Source organism: Lampetra fluviatilis, chromosome 32, assembly GCF_964198595.1.
Source record: "Lampetra fluviatilis chromosome 32, kcLamFluv1.1, whole genome shotgun sequence".
Taxonomy (NCBI): Eukaryota; Metazoa; Chordata; class Hyperoartia; order Petromyzontiformes; family Petromyzontidae; genus Lampetra; species Lampetra fluviatilis.
This window is the reverse complement of record NC_136306.1, coordinates 4,757,063-4,773,936: the sequence shown is the minus strand read 5'-3', so window position 1 is coordinate 4,773,936 and position 16,874 is coordinate 4,757,063. Positions and strand designations below refer to the sequence as shown.

At 45.8% G+C, this 16,874-nt stretch overlaps 1 protein-coding gene across 2 annotated transcripts; it reads left to right on the top strand.

Annotated features, from left to right (window-relative positions):
• Positions 1-33: 33 nt before the first annotated feature.
• KIN (Kin17 DNA and RNA binding protein) lies at positions 34-15,442 on the top strand. Of its 2 annotated transcripts, none has more exons than XM_078871356.1 (13): positions 34-526; positions 2,161-2,255; positions 4,005-4,048; positions 4,780-4,902; positions 5,449-5,630; positions 6,716-6,767; positions 7,864-7,918; positions 8,190-8,304; positions 9,305-9,355; positions 10,218-10,286; positions 10,822-10,921; positions 11,700-11,800; positions 12,648-15,442. In XM_078871356.1, the coding sequence occupies exons 1-13, from the start codon at positions 407-409 to the stop codon at positions 12,708-12,710; spliced, it is 1,170 nt and encodes a 389-aa protein (XP_078727482.1). In that variant the 5' UTR covers positions 34-406; the 3' UTR covers positions 12,711-15,442. The 2 variants fall into 2 exon arrangements, with proteins under 2 accessions (XP_078727482.1, XP_078727481.1); XM_078871355.1 differs by having other exon boundaries at positions 35-526; positions 6,713-6,767.
• The last annotated feature ends 1,432 nt before the right edge of the window (positions 15,443-16,874 follow it).

Genomic DNA, 16,874 nt, shown 5'->3' with positions numbered 1-16,874 from the left:
GTGGGGTGACGTCACATCCGCTTTACGACAGCCGTAAGGAGGGTTGCTCAGGGCGGCCTTCCCTGGGTGAGGAGGTGGGTGGTGAGTGAGTGAGGAGGTGGTGGTGGTGAGTAAGAAGGAAAGTTGTGGGTGAGGAGGAGGTGGTGGTGGTGGGTGACGAAGAGGAGTGGTGAGTGAGGACGAGGTTGTGGGTGACGAGGTGGTGGGTAACGAAGAGGCGTGAGTGAGGAGGACGTGGTGGTGAGTGAGGAAGAGGAGGTGGTGAGTGAGGAGGTGGTGGGTGACGAAGAGGAGGTGGTGGGTTAGGAGGAGGTGTTGGTGGGTGGGTGACGAGAAAGGAGGTGCTGAGTGAGGAGGTGGTGGAGGAGGAGGCCGTACAAGGCGCTCGCAAACTCGGCGCGTCGACATGGGGAAGGAGAAGGCCGGCTTCCTCACGCCCAAGGCGATCGCCAACCGCATCAAGGCCAAGGGCCTACAGAAGCTGCGATGGTATTGCCAGATGTGCCAGAAGCAGTGCCGAGACGAGGTGAGGTTATCCCCGTCGTCGTCATCATCACCGCCGCATTTATGATTAAGTTCAAGTTGATTTACTAGGTATAGCCCTGTGAGCCATTCGGCTCTTGAATCGGGTGCAATCGCAAGAAACAAAAAACTAAAACATGAAAAAAAAATATCTTAAAGTGAATATGTGACTAAGTGCAAACAGAAAATCCAAGAAAAGACAGCAAAATATTGCAGAAAAAAACACCGTACACCAAGGCTGTGTGCAAAAATCCCAGTGGGATGCAAGTCAAACAACAACAACAACCATAAGACAACTTAGATTAAGGCCATCAGTCTAACTCTGTACTACAACAAACAAACATGGCTAAACCAATACACTTTTCGAAATCACCAACGCATGATTTTGATTATTGGTGCGTTTTTGGCAATGGTGTACAAGCATAAATAATAACAATACCAGCATAACTCAACGCGTCCCGTGTTAATAACGTCGCCTCAGAGACGACGTTTCGGGCAATCGCCCTGATTCATAACACATGACCGTGGGGCGGATGTGTTTTATAAATAATTATATTTCACGTGGAGAGAGATGTATGAAAGAGACGTCTTAGTAACTATTGACCGTTTTCACATCTTTTTTTTAAAGGTTACTGGTGATGCAAATCAAGACTGGTCACTGTCATCATTGATCCTGTCTGTTCATCCGTTAATCATCATCACTAGTTTTATCATCAAAGTGAGCATCATTGTTTCATCACCAGCCATCAGTAGTTCCTCATCATCATCAGTCTCATCATCCTCTTCAACGTTAGCTTACCAAATTGTCCCTCATCAGTTGTTCATTATGGTAATGTAGTTATATCTGATATTATAATATATTTATATTATTAGAGTGGTTTTTTGCATTTTGACTGCAAGTATTGTGGTTAATGCAGACATGAATCCTTGTAAAACGGTTTCAGTTTTGTTGCTAGAAAAAGGGGAAAAACCCTATTATATTTTGGTACTGGCAAAAGAGGTCTAATGACGTAGTTGTTATATCTTGTTCACCTTCATAATCCTCATTGCTTAACCATTATTATAGCGACCGTAATAATGTCATCAATTCATCATGAAATTGGGCGTCACGGTTGCGAGATGTTAACTACCTCGCCTGATATACAAGCTCAGTGGGCCTTACCTGGTGACATGAAATAGTTTTTAGTTTAGTTAAATCACCATTTGTTCACCATCATAATAAATTGTATTCTTTGGTTCTTTCGGTAAAATCACGTAGGTAGAAATAAAATAAAACAAATCACCACGTTTCGATCGCAACACAAGCAATCTTCATCAGGTGGAACAACCACAGCAAGAAAAAATGCTGAATATTGCTTGTGTTGCGATCGAAACGTCGTGATTTGTTTAATTTTATTTTATTTCTACCTACGTGACTTTACTGACGAACCAAAGAGTATGGATTCCTGCAGTCACGAAAGCTTCAAATCAATATTCATAATCAATTGGTTAATAATCATAATACTTAGTTCCGTCATCATTCAACCTAGTTCCATCATGATCCGTCATCAGTTATCGTCATCAATTGTACATGATCACCACCGTTAGTTGTGGTTCTTCTTGATTACTGACTGGGCCAAATGTATCTGCCGTTCACAGAATGGTTTCAAGTGCCACTGCTTGTCCGAGTCTCACCAGCGGCAGCTGTTGCTGGCCTCGGAGAACCCAGAGAACTTCATGGACTTCTACTCAAAGTGAGCTTGGCCCCTGCTAAATACAACCAGAACCATGTTCCTGCAGGCTCAACATCCACTCCTTTGCCTGCGACAGTGTATTTGTCTTCTTGGTCCTTTCGGTAAAGTCACGTAGAATGGAAATAATAAAATAATAAAAATAAAACATAATAAAATAATTCTCACGACGTTTCGGCCACAACGCAAGCAGCCGTCCTCAGGTGAAGACCAGGTCTGTCGGGGAGACAGCGTCTGAATGAAACACCACCATGCTTGGAGCGTATATTTAAGCTGGGTTGGAAGGGGGGAAGGTGCGCCTTGACAAAAGAATTTGCATATCAAGAGGAATTTGGCATATTTATGGGAAATGCAGGTATGTGATTAGTACTACTTGTGAAATGCGTAGGAGGTGGGCGGGGGAGTTTCAAAGTCATATTATGCCCGTGCATTATGCAGGATTAGCAGCATCAAAGGGAGGGGATAGGGGTAGCATTAATAAAGGGAAGGAATGTAATAGTATGTAGCTGCAGTAACTAAACAACCACGTAAAAAAACTACAGTATCAACTACATAGTATCATCAGTATACTAAATATAATCTCCAATAAGCTGAGCTACAAACAGTAAGTAATACATTACAATTCTATGTCGCAAAAAATATAATATGCTTCCAGCTACACTTTTTTCCTTACATCACACGGGTCTACCCCGTACTATATGTTGCCATAGACAAACCCAACATTAAATTACATACTGTATTACTATACACCACCCTATACCTTAGAATAATACATAGTGTAATATTACACTATGTATTATTCTATCAACCCTACTGTATATCACACTGCTGTATATTCACTATACAATTACGATACTATATATTGCCTTATACATTGTATTAAACATTACAAGTGTATTTGTGTGTGGGTGTTTCCTCCCATGAAGTGTCTTCTAACCATAACGTCATCTCGATGCCCTCCCATCTGTCGCATCTTACCCCTAATTTCCTGCACTGAAAACATCTTCCACCCACATGGCAGAAATACATTATTGGCATTGGCCACAAATCCCAATGCAGGATTCTCCTGAAAAAGAGTCTTGAGACTCAGGCTTTTCCTAGTAGATAAATTATGATATCATTACTGTTTTTTTTTTCTTTCGGTAAAGTCACGTGGGTAAAAAATTTAAATAAATTATGGCGTTTCTGGCGCAACACAAGCATCCTTCTTCAGGTGGGGACAACTTAGCGAAAGCACACCGCGTAAGTGTGTCAACACACTTAGCGAAAGCACACAGCTTAAGTGTGTCAACACATTTAAGCAGTGTGCTTTCGCTAAGTTGTCCCCACCTGAAGAAGGATGCTTGTGTTGCGTCCGAAACGTCGTGATTTTATTTATTTTTATTTTTTACCTACGTGACTTTACCGAAAAAACCAAAGAGTATGAATCCTTGCAGTCACGAAAACTTCAAATCTAGAATTATGATATTGTTGCTTATGTTGGCTACAACATCCTTTAACCATAACCCTAACCTAAAGCCAAACGCTAACCCTGACTCTAACACTAACCTTAAATCTAACCCTAGCTAGAGCATTCTTTACTGCATCGAGTGACAGCCCACTCATGATGACAGCCCACTCTTGATGACAAGCACTCGTAACTATGCCTTGTGCTGCTTTTAGGAATAAGTAAATAACTGTAATTTGACAACCAATTTGAGTATTGTAATGTTCAGTGACAATGAAGTTAATCTCTTGTCCTTTCTTCCCCAGTGAATTTTTGAGTGACTTCATGGAACTTCTCAGTCGGAGATTTGGTAAGGAGGGCATTTCTTACACAACTCAACGACCAACACTGTCTTTGCATTACCTCATTATTAGCAGCATATTAAAGATAATTACATTTTCTTGAACGTTGAATAAATATGCCACGTCTTTTTACCAGTTTTTTGTTTTTATCAATACAGTCGTTCTTGTTTTTTGCTTGATAGAGCCCAGACATTCCGGTAATATATCTGAAATGATCATAAATGCTGAAATGAGCATTGGGCGATGCAAACAATTTCCACATTCTTATGACAGGGACCAGCTTCTGTATTGAGAAAACGAATAACCTCTCACAAAGTGATACTGATTTTATTTACCCCAGGGGTTATTATGATAGTAGAGTCAAGCCCTGACTCATTTCCGGAATGCGAGTTGGGTGTTTAATTCGCAGCCAATTCTAGATTAATTACAGTATTTAATGATGGTGCTGCTGTGTTGGCAGTGGTGCACAAGCACCGCTAACAAACAAAAAACACTCGTTCGACATTCGTCAATAACAGTCCAATAATAATAATACTCCCCACTCTACCTCGGGCCCTTCTACACTATGAAGACCATTGCCCGAAACGTTAACAATTATATACTTTTTTTTTTTGTTTCAGGCCAGTGTTGTTAACAAATGTGCCGAGTTTTTCCCGTGTTTAGATGAGAGCTGCTGGTTTTATTGGGTAGCGTCTGGCTCTTAATTGAGCACCGCGCGCGAGCGCGTCTTGCACGGCAGGAACCAAGAGGGTCCACAACAACATGGTCTACAACGAGTACATCTCGCACCGTGAGCACGTGCACATGAACTCCACCAAGTGGGAGACGCTCACCGACTTGACCAAGTGGCTTGGTCGCGAAGGTTCGTGTTTACGCACACACACACACGTGTATGCGCTCATGCACGTACACCGCCGATTAGCACGGTCGGCTACGTACGGTGCAAACGAAGTTCAACATACAAACATACTCTTGTGTGAATGCACTCATGCTTGCATTATCAGCCATGGTCTATCCACTGCTGGATGGAGATTGAATGAATGTACCTGAAACAGAGTGAGTAGGGTAGAGTGAGATGAAAGGGCAGAGGTAGGTGAGTGCGTGGAGTGGAACAGAGTGAGATGAGAGGGGAGAGGTAGGAGAGTGTGGGGAAGGGAGTCGAGTGAGAAGAGAAATGAGAAATAGGGAGGTGCAAGTCTATGTAGGATCTTGAGATGGCGAGTGCAATCTTGGAATTGATCTAGGATTGGAATGGGAGCCGGTTGAGCAATCGGAGTATCAGGGCAAAGTGGTCTCAGTTTACGGTGCGGCTGGAGCTTTGAGAAGTCGCATGGCTGTGGAGGAGGGCAGAGGGGGGGCCACCTCTCACCGAGCTCACGAGAAGCCATTGCCGGTATCGGGCGCGCAGGCTACTGCAAGGTGGATGAGACGCCCAAGGGCTGGTACATCCAGTACATTGACCGTGACCCCGAGACGATCCGGCGCCAGCAGGAGCTCGACAAGAAAAAGAAGCAGGACGTGGATGACGAGGAACGCGCCGCAAAGTTCATCGAAGAGCAGGTCCGGCGCGGCAAGGAGGGCGTCGAGGAGGTGAGCGAGGGGCGGGGGGGGGATTGTTGAGCCAGAGAGGATTTCGTACATGTCGATGCATGCCAGAGTAAGACCAGCAAGAACGTAGAGGAATAGCAAGAACGTACTGGGTAGACACGCCGAAGAACGTAGAGCAGAAAGGATTGGACGTGAGCAGTGCAAGAGAATTAGTCCGAAACAGACGGAACCTTCATTTAGCCCCCTCGTGTGTATTGGTGTGGGGGTGTGTGGAAGCGTGTGCGAGTGTGGGGTCCATTTTCTTGGATCTTTCGGTAAAGTCACGTAGAAGGGAAATAATACAATAATAAAAATAAAACATAATAAAATTCTCACGACGTTTCGGCCACAACACAAGCGGCAGTTGTGTTGTGGCCGAAACGTCGTGAGAATTTGATTGTTTTATTTTTATTATTTCCCTTCTACGTGACTTTACCGAAAGATCCAAGAACATTAATCCCTGCAGTCACGAAAGCTTTAAATCGAAAAATGAGTGTGGGGTTGTTTTGGTGGTGTGTGGGGGGACGAGTGTGAGTGTGGGGGTGCGTCGGGTTGGAGAGTGGTAGTGTAGTGGTTAGCCGCACTGTGCTATGAACCCGGCGGCCCGAATTCGTTTCCCGTTCACGACCATTAGCAGTGGTGAATATTTGAATCGGTTTTGGACCTCCCCTAGGTCGACTCGGCCTTCAATGAGTCTCTGATGTGGTATGGTAAACAGCAGCTCTGCGGAGACAAAGGTGGCCGGGTGTTGTTATGGTCACCCACCCCTCCGTGTACTGTCGGCCTTCATAGGTGCTCGCTGGCAGCACTTGCCCCAACAGTCTGCTAAAGGCTATACGGGGGATATTTGTCTTTGTGTGGTAGTGTTTGGGGTGGTGTGTCGGTACGTGTGCGCGCATATTATTTTGGAGCCTGCACAAGGCTGGTATGTGGCTGTGCGTTCATGCATGTGTGGGTGTGGGTGGGTGGGTGAGTGCCAGTGTGGTTGGCACAAGTAGATAACACCGGAGCCCCACTTTCTCCACTTCCGCCATCGTGTGCGATGGATGCCGACTGAGTGACCCTCCGGCTTGTGGTGTGTTCAGCAGGAAGAAACGTCCGTCTACACGGAGCTGAAGAGAGAGAGCGAATCCCAGCTGGGTGCGTGTGGACACTGCACACCCACGGCCGTTTGTAATCCTCCCACTTTGGTCAGGGCCTCCCCTAGGTCACCTCGGCCTCTATTTGTTCACATGGGTTCAGCGTATCAATATTAACATTGTGTCATGGACTTGCCAGAGCGCTTACCACGCCACCCACACTCGTGTTGTCATTAGAGCTTCTAAAGAAGATAGAGTCCAAAGGACACAAACAGCTCTTGCAGCTACATGCCTCGGTTATGGTGTCAAGGACTTCATTAATGATGGGATAGACTTCACATGTATGGCTCATGCTATTGTGATCATGCAACCCAAACTATGGACCATATAGTAAACCACCATCATCTGCACTCCTTCTCTCCTGAAGCCCTCTCATGATTTGCAAACCTCGAATTGGCATTTAGCTCCTAAACATATTGCCATACCATTGGTACCTCATTTGCCAGTAAAAAATATGATAATTGTTTTTTTACCCTTTTATCTGGCAACAAAACTGACACCTTTTTTTACGAGGAGTCATGTTTGCATAGACTACAATACCTGCAGTCATAATGCAAACAAAAAACATAACTCTGATAATGTATGCACTGTCCTTGAAGTTGATTGGTCCACACCCGAGACAGCTTTCCTTCGAGCCTAGTCTCACATGGTGTTGGACCAGATGACGCCAAAAGGCGCACAACTGATGGTGCATTGTCTTTGAGTTGTGCGCCTTTTGGCGTCATCTGGTCCAACCCATGTGAGACTAGGCTCTAAGGAAAGCTGTCTCGGGTGTGGACCAATCAACTTCAAGGACAGTGCATACATTATCAGAGTTATGTTTTTTGTTTGCATTATGGCTGCAGGTATTGTGGTCTATGCAAACATGACTCCTCGTAAAAAAGGTGTCAGTTTTGTTGCCAGATAAAAGGGTAAAAAAACAATTATCATATTGCCATACGCAAGAATAGAATAGTGCATTTCTACAAGGCAAGAGCTGATCGTTTTTTTGTTTAGATATAGCTTAAATCTCCCTCTTACCAAGTGCTCACCAATAGTGCTTGACCCTTCATTCCGTGTACTTAAGTGGGAGGTGTCATGTGCTTGTGTCTGTGCAGTGACGTTCAGCATGGGGGCCGGCACCAGCTCGTCGTCTGCATCACTGAGACCCAGGTGAGCCTCCCTGTGCCCGTTTATGCTGCCCCACCCCCCTCCACCCCAAACCTCCCTATCAGCCACCCAGGGTTTTGTGCAGCAAGGTCACACAGGTGTTGCGCAGTGCAGTTACACCTCTTGTGCCTCGCAGCAAGAAGGACCTGCGTTCGATTGTTGGCTCGGGCACCCTTTCTGTGTGGAGTCGGTATATTCCTCTCCCTGTTCTGCGTGTGTTTGCTCAACGTTTCCTGGCATAACCGTTGTCACGTCTTCCGCGTCCCATCGGCAGTGCCCTGGCGAGCGCAATACAGCCGGGCGGTAGCACAAAGAGGAAGGAGAAGGGCCCCGTTGTGGGCGAGAAGGATGGCAAGAAAAAGAAGTCTGCGCTCGATGACATCATGGAGGTGATGTTCGCATGTGGGCCTTTCCCACAAATGACACGCACGACGTGATGCGTGTATCTTCCCGGGCAGCAGTGGCTACGCACGCCTGTAGTAATTCTGCACTGTGAAAGCAGCGAGAGTTGGTGGATTGCACCCGTTGGAATGCCCCCTTCCCATTGACGTCGAGGTGCCAGACACTGGCTCGCCAGAAGGTCGGACGTTAAAATGTACACTACTTCTCTTTCGCCTGTATGGCGAAGAGTTTAGCCCCCTCACACGCGTGTGCTTTCTTCGGGTGCTCTGGCTGCTTCCCACACACACATATATACACACTTGTGAATTGGCTGAACACCTTAATATGTAGAGGATCACAGAGCTTGGGCCATTTGTTGACAGCGCCAGCTCGTTGCCGCTTATCAGTGGTTCCTCCTCGTGTCTCTGCGTCATTCTCTGACTTCGAGAGTGAGCGAATACTGTGCGGCGGATTACAAGTTTAAATGATTACTGCACGCGCAGCTGCTTGTATCACAACGGCTCTGGTTGCTGTGATGGTTGGGGGTGTGTGGAGGTGGAGATATTGGGGGTTGAGCGTGGGAAGAGAGGTCGCTTAAAGCAGTCCCTTCTCAACCTTCTTCACTTCACGGCACACTTTCGAGCTCGATTGATCTTCCCGGCACAACGAATCAAAAATATCCCACGGTGCTTCTGCGATTGAGGGGGGATTGAGAGGGCTGTGGGTGGGGGCTGACAGCTGCCTGCTGCCATACTGCGCACACGCGTGACCGATGGAAAAGGGAAGGGTGGGAGGTGGCGGACAGGGGCTTGATCAGCCACTGAACGGCATGGAGGAGAGTTAATGCGTCCTAGCTTGTGGACATTAGTGAGGTTCTTTTCCTCAAATTCCAAAAAAAACGCAGCTCCCCTGGGACTTTGCCACGGCACACTGGTTGCAAAGCAGTGACGTAGAGGTTGGTAATGAAACTGGCGGCTCACTCACAGTTCATTTTCCTTCTTTCTACAGATGGAAGAGCAGAAGAGGAAAGTGCAGAGAAGCGACTACTGGCTCCATCCGGTGAGGACTCCGCGGGACACAAACAAACCACGACGACGCATGTAGCTGTGTTCACACCGAGTTCTTTGATGCTGCACTGCTGGATGAAGGCCTACCTCAAGCGGTGTCGGTCGTTGGGGTTGTTTGACCGTACCTCACCACGCTGGTCAACGTGGGTTGGTGAAGGCGGGAAGAGTAGTCAAAGTATAACAATGGCCATTGCTGGCGCTGCCCTCTGCCGACAACGTAGCCCCACAGCAGCCTACAACACCTGTTTTGTTCACATTGCCCGGCCACCCAAACTATCCTGACTGAGCTTTGTCCAGACTGACTCAGCCTTCAATGAGTACATGGTGCAGTTTGTAAACATCAGCACTGGGGAGAGAAACGCGGCCAGGCGTGGCGTTCGCCACCCACCTCTTCGTGTGCTTTGCCAGTTTTCATAGGTGCTCGCTAACAACACTTGCCCCAGCAGTCTGTTAAAGGCTACACGGGGGGATTTTTGTCCTTTTTATACGCTTTCTATTAACTCACTCTGTCTTGTTGTTGTCGTATCCTCAAATCTTGTAACCCACTTCCCAATGTGGTATCGACTGAAAACTTGGTATACTTATGTCATACTGATGACAATACTATATTCTATCTTAAAAAAATATAAACTATTTTTAGAAACCATATTTTTTATATGTAATGTTTCGGCTTTGGTCTAATTGTCCACGCTCAACTGACGTTGGCTGTAAATCACCACGGCCACTTACGTTATGGCAAGCTTCGCGGCCACTTCCTGGAGTCATGGAGTTCTGCCATTACTAGTAGGGTACATTTCATTAAAGCGTGTTTTTTTTTTAAGTTTAAAAAAATATTATTTTGTGCACTTCGCCAGGGTATCGTGGTGAAGGTGATTACCAAAAAGCTGGGGGACCGGTACTTCAAGAAGAAGGCTGTTGTTCAGGTGCGGTATTCACGAGGCCACCCCAGGGTATGGCTGTAGCTGTTGAGGGCGCATGTGCGAACCGCATGTGCACGCATATAACAACAACAATCGCCGTTTGCCAATAAGTGGCGGTGATGTTTCCACATACATGCAGGGATTATATTTCAGTCGGGCATTGACCAGTTTGTTCAAACCGTCGGGAACTCCTTTATCAAGCTATTTTACTTGGTCAATACATTTGTATAGGCATGCCTTTCATGACAATAAAATGTATTTCATTGTTATTATAGGCATGCACTCCACCTCAAACTCTCATTGAGGCATGCATCATCGCGATCATAACAATCGATTTAAGTCTGCTAATTGATGTATCCGTGCACCGTGGATGCATAGGATCCACGATTACGACAATCGTTAGCATGCTGTCTGTCCGTCTATCTGTCCATTCAACTGTCCGTATGTCCGTATGTCCGACTGTCTTGACTGTCCACCTGTCCATTCGACTGTCCGTCTCATTTTGTGCGTCCCATCTGTCCATTTGTGCTGCGAGTAGGAGGTGCAGGGGAAGTACGTGGCGGTGGTACGCATGACAGACTCGGGTGACAAGCTGAAGGTCGACCAGATGCACGTGGAGACGGTGCTGCCAGCGCTTGGTAACACCCGCAGGGCCATCGCTGGCATGTAGCCAACCATTGTCATCAATGTCATCATAATCATACTTCATGGGTTGACACATTGAGAACCACTTCTGTGGGAAGTCAGCAGTGAGTGATTATGGTAATGCCATGGATAGATTGGGTAGAGTTGAGAGCCCAAGATTCAGTAGGACCCCCAAGACCATTGCGGTTAAGGGATAGATGATGGTAAGACTGGGCCCTGCCGTGATAATGTGGAATTTCTACAGATAGCTGCCAGTGGAGGTGAGTGCCACCTCCGTTGTTTAATTGAACAGGGAGTAGTCACTTAGATGAGCACTATTGCTGCCATCAAAGTGGATGGATAATAATACTTTATACATTATAAGTATCAAAATCAAGCAATGTCGATCCTAAGACAGAGTAAACAGGGCCTGTAACGATCCACCCCCAGGTGAGTTGATGGATCGTCAATATTTTATTCAAGCATCGATTATTTTACGCCTTATGTTTACGTCTCGTTTGTATTTTGTTTTATCTTCTTTACCATAAATTGGGTGTCTTGCCCACTCGTCTGTGATTCGTCCTCACGATTCTGAATTGCTCTCTTTGAGAGTGATTAAATACTGTGGGGCGCGCGTTACAAGGTGAAGTCGTTATTAAAATGAAAACTCGTATATTTTTGTGTACAATTTACTTCAATATAAAACAATGTCTTTCTGGCAGGCATTGGAAGTTACGCGTAGTACATTTTTTTACTCGTTTCTCTTTGTTGTCGTGGGTTGTCGCGGCGCAGGCCGAAAAGTGCTGGTGCTGAACGGAGGCTACCGCGGTCTGGAGGCCGTGTTCAATGCCATCCACGAGGACCGCTTCTGCGTCAGCATCACCATCGACTCGGTGAGAGGCTCACGCTGGCTCCCACTGGCTCCCACTCTCTCAGCGGTTAGCCCCCTCCCAGCGACTCGTTCTCCTCGCCACTTTCTCCAAACTCGCCTCTCCCAACTGTTTCCTTTCGAAACTGCCCTCTCTCCCAACTCTCTCCTCTACCAAACCCACCCTCTTCTTCTCCCAACTGCCTCCCCCAACTGCCCTCTGGAGCTCTCGCAAATCTCTCTTCTCTCTCTCAAACTCCCCCCTCCTCTCCTCCCAACTGCCCTCACTTCACAGAACTTATTTGTGAATGTTAGCAAGGTTTTGTGAGGTGTGGTTTGTGCAGTAGTGACCATAATACAATATCCCTTTTTTTGCTGCTAATCCTACATAATGCACGGACATAATATGACTTTGAGACCCCCCCCCCTCCTCCTATGCATTCCACAAGTAGTGACTAATCCCATATCTGCATTTTCCATAAATATACTAAATTCCTCTGTTGATATGCAAATGCCTTTGTCAAGGCGCCCTTCCTCCCCTAACCCAGCTTAAATATATGCTGCCAAGCTTGGTGGTGTTCATTCAGACGCTGTCTCTCCGACAGACCTGTTCTTCACCTGAGGGCGGCTGCTTGCGTTGTGGCCAAAACGTCGTGAGAATTGTATTTTATTATGTTTAAATTTTATTATTTTATTATTTCCCTTCTACGTGACTTTACCGAAAGAACCAAGAAGACAATATCCCTTCTTAAAAGGCATGAGAATTGAGAACAGCCAAGGTCTTGCCTGTGGCCAAGCATTGCCCAGTCGGTCACAGTGGTTATTCAGAATAGCAAATGTGTGTATGTTTGTGTGTTTGTGTTTGCTGGCAGGGCCCACTCAAGGGACGGAAGCTGGACAACATTCCGTACGAGGACATCTCCAAACTCGCCTGATGACGATTTCCCACGACCTCTTTCTCATCTTGGCAATCATCTCAAGATTAAAATGTCATTCGGGCCACCACATCTCCTCGATGCCAACGCTTTCTATCCTCCACCAGATCCTGCGGTTGCCAAACGCACGGTCGAGACCTCCCCAGATCACACCGCCATCTGGCGCTAGGTCCTTTCCCTTATGGTTGTTGAACCGTAAGGGGAAGGTTGGTGGCCAGAACGATATAACAGGTGTAGCCACTTCATTCCCAGTGTTTGTGGGTGCCATTGGACTTCTTGAGGATCATCTGCCATTGCTGATAAACAGTTTATCCTGGGTCCCACTACCCTCTGACACAACGTGTAAAGTATACAGTCCTTTAAGAGGTCCACTCTCCAAAACCTAGGTGTTGTGACGCACGCACACGCACACACGTTCCCGCGATTTGTAATTGAGGGTGGTGGATCATACGGACATCCTCACATTTGTTGAGACTTGCAACCTACCTGGCTGCCAAGGTTACAGTGGGGTGGCAGTACAGGAAATAGAGTTCTTGACCCGTCTGTCTAGACTTGTTTAGCTTTGTCTGCTCGTACGCGCGGTGGGGTTTATGCGGATCCTTTGGTTTCCTCCCACGTGTGAAACACTCATTGGAAAAAGAAAGGAAATTGTATAAACGTCGTCAATGCAGGAACCTCCTGAAAAAAAAGTTGTGAGGCTTTCCTGGATAAACATAGAACTGTTTTTTTATTATAATTGATGCAGAAGCCACACAAACTGCAGGGAAATTTACACTGAGAGTAAGAACATTTTACCGCGGCATTTCCAACCAGAAAATCGGCTGTGCAGGTTTGGGAGTTTACAAATCTAAAGTGCGAGTTGTTCATAGCAAGATGTGACTATCATACGGCATTACTGCTTCCAATGAGGCGTGTAGTGGTGTGGTTAATGTAGATCGACAGAAATCATTATTTTTTTCCGAAAATGCATTTAACCGTGTGATTCCACAAGAGAAGACTGTTAAAAAATATAAAAGTATTGTTTTTTTCTTCTTGGTTCTTTCGGTAAAGTCACGTAGAAGGGAAGTAATTAAATATTAAAAGTTAAACATTAAATAATTCTCACGACGTTTCGGCCACAACGCAAGCAGCCGTCCTTCAGACGCTGCCTTCCCGACAGAACTGTTCTTCACCTGAAGACGGCTACTTGCATTGTGGCTGAAACGTCGTGAGAATTATTTTATTATGTTTTATTTTTATTATTTTATTATTTCCCTTCTACGTGACTTTACCGAAAGAACCAAGAAGATGCATCCCTGCAGTCACGAAAGCTTTAAATCGATATTGTTTTTTTGTATCTCCAATTAATAATCTTAATGGTGATAATAATAATGGAATGGCAGCCGAGGAATGGAGTGGGTCAGAGAGGGATGCCCAGCGAGGAGGCTGAAAGGATTATGAAGCAGGATGGATTATTATTCAATAGCAGATTCGTGAGAGGTTTGGTTTGGTGGCAGCTGCATTGGGGGAAGCCCTTCATCCTGCAGTGGATTGACCATGGCTGATGATAATTATATTACAGATTCCCTAACCATTATATCTCACAGTTGTCCTTAAATATATTTTTTTATATTCGCATATACATACTCGTGCAACAACCGCCGTTCGCCACTAAGTGGCGGTGACATCACGGCGTTTTTGCCAGGCTAGGTGCACCTTGAGGCCACGTGAAGTGTCGAAGGCTCGCTGGTAGGAGGTCACGGGGCAGACACTCGTGCTTGCAGACACATTCATACACATACAAAGACCCTCCTTTAGCCATACAGGTGGTTGGGACAAATGTAGACACTTGGACACATTCACTCTGGTAGGGGAAACGAAGGTGAGGAAAGAGAGATAATCTTACGTTCGTAAGATATGATGGTAGATGAAGTAAATATCACATTAACGAGCAAGAGAGAAACCTAGTTTAAACAGGAGTAACTTTAATGGCATAAGAGTGACGAAACGCCGTCGTTTCCTGCCAACTTGGAAGTTGAACGTGCAATGGCGCTCTGACATGAAACAAAACGTATTTTATTTTACCAGTTAAAGCTCATTGAGCTATACAGCTCGTTTTCAAAAGCGACCTGGCCACAAATAAAAGCTCAACGGAGTGGCTGGCCATGTGCAAATTTATAGCAACCACCAAATACTCTAAAGAGATACATTGTGTGTAAAGGCGCCTTGTAAACCTCAATTGAACAGGAAGTAGACGCTAAACAGTGTCGGTACAGATTCGTAATTCACACAAAAATCAGTTCACCGCCTTGTGTCAAAGAACAGCCCCTGAAGAGATGACATGACTACGAACTACTGTTGACCCTGCAGTTGCCGGAGAAGTGGTTTGAACTTGAATCCAGCAACGGGGGCCCCGTTACTCAAAATCGACATTGAAAATAATTACCCCCACATTTCTGAATTTGAGTAATTTAAGAATTAAGCATATGGTGAGTCATCCCGTACCGCGAAACTTTGCAGGATTTTCCTGCAAATGAGTAGTTTAGGCTTGGTGAGGCTTTCCTGGTTAAATGTCAGGGATTGATTGACCCGTTTAAGTATCCTTTGTTCTTGTGTTATCTTTCACTTGACAGTAGCTGTTATTTTTACCAGCCTGTAAATGTTTCGTTTAGCTGGGGCGCTTGTACGAGTTTGTGCGCTCCTTGATTTAGCGATGCTTATTGCCTTCGTAATAAACGACTGATTGTATTTTTTATGGACGTTAACGCGGCGATATATTCTTTCATTTTTGAGAAGTGTGCATCTGTGTGAGCACGCTCGGTTCGAGGTTGACGTAGCCAATCATCATCTACATCAATTCAAGGGTGGATACAATGAGTACTGCCTTTTGGAAGTCCGCTGTTCATGTTAAGTCTCGCTAGCAAGAGTGACCTGAGGTTACCAAAACGAGAAAAGCAAATAAAATAAAATAGCACCACAACGAATAAATATGAATCGGAACTAAAACAACCGTATCGCGGTTGTACTTTGGATAGACTGGTTCCTGCCATGGGAACGTGGAATTTTCACCGCCGAGACAACCATTGGAGATGGGGGCCACCACATTGGTCGTTTAAACAACAATAAGGTTGCTGCGTTGGTCTTTGACGGTTGTGCCTTGTAGCTCTCATGGGTGTCCCGATTGTGAATCTTATTCAGATTGTGAATCTTATTCACAATCTGAAACACATCAATCTGAAACACATCAGAACCAGTAGCATCTACATCTGCAGAACGTGAAGAACCAGTGGCATCTACATCTGCAGAACGTGAAGAACCAGTGGCATCTACATCTGCAGAACGTGAAGAACCAGTGGCATTTACATCTGCAGAACGTGAAGAACCAGTGGCATCTACATCTGCACAACGTGAAGAACCAGTGGCATCTACATCTGCAGAACGTGAAGAACCAGTGGCGTCTACATCTACAGAACGTGAAGAACCAGTGGCATCTACAGAACGTGAAGAACAAGTGGCGTCTACATCTGCAGAACGTGAAGAACCAGTGGCATCTACATCTGCAGAACGTGAAGAACCAGTGGCGTCTACATCTGCAGAACGTGAAGAACCAGTGGCGTCTACATCTACAGAACGTGAAGAACCAGTGGCGTCTACATCTGCAGAACGTGAAGAACCAGTGGCATTTACATCTGCAGAACGTGAAGAACCAGTGGCATCTACATCTGCAGAACGTGAAGAACCAGTGGCATCTACATCTACAGAACGTGAAGAACCAGTGGCATCTACATCTGCAGAACGTGAAGAACCAGTGGCATCTACATCTGCAGAACGTGAAGAACCAGTGGCATTTACATCTGCAGAACGTGAAGAACCAGTGGCATCTACATCTGCAGAACGTGAAGAACCAGTGGCATCTACATCTGCAGAACGTGAACCAATGGCGTCTACAACTGCAGAACGTGAAGAACCAGTGGCATCTGCAGAACGTGAAGAACCAGTGGTGTCTGTCTACATCTGCAGAACGTGAAGAACCAGTGGCGTCTACATCTGCAGAACGTGAAGAACCAGTGGCATCTACATAACGTGAAGAACCAGTGGCATCTACATAAGGTGAAGAATCAGTGGCATCTACATAACGTGAAGAATCAGTGGCATCTCCAGGAGATTATCCAACGTTTAAAGCCA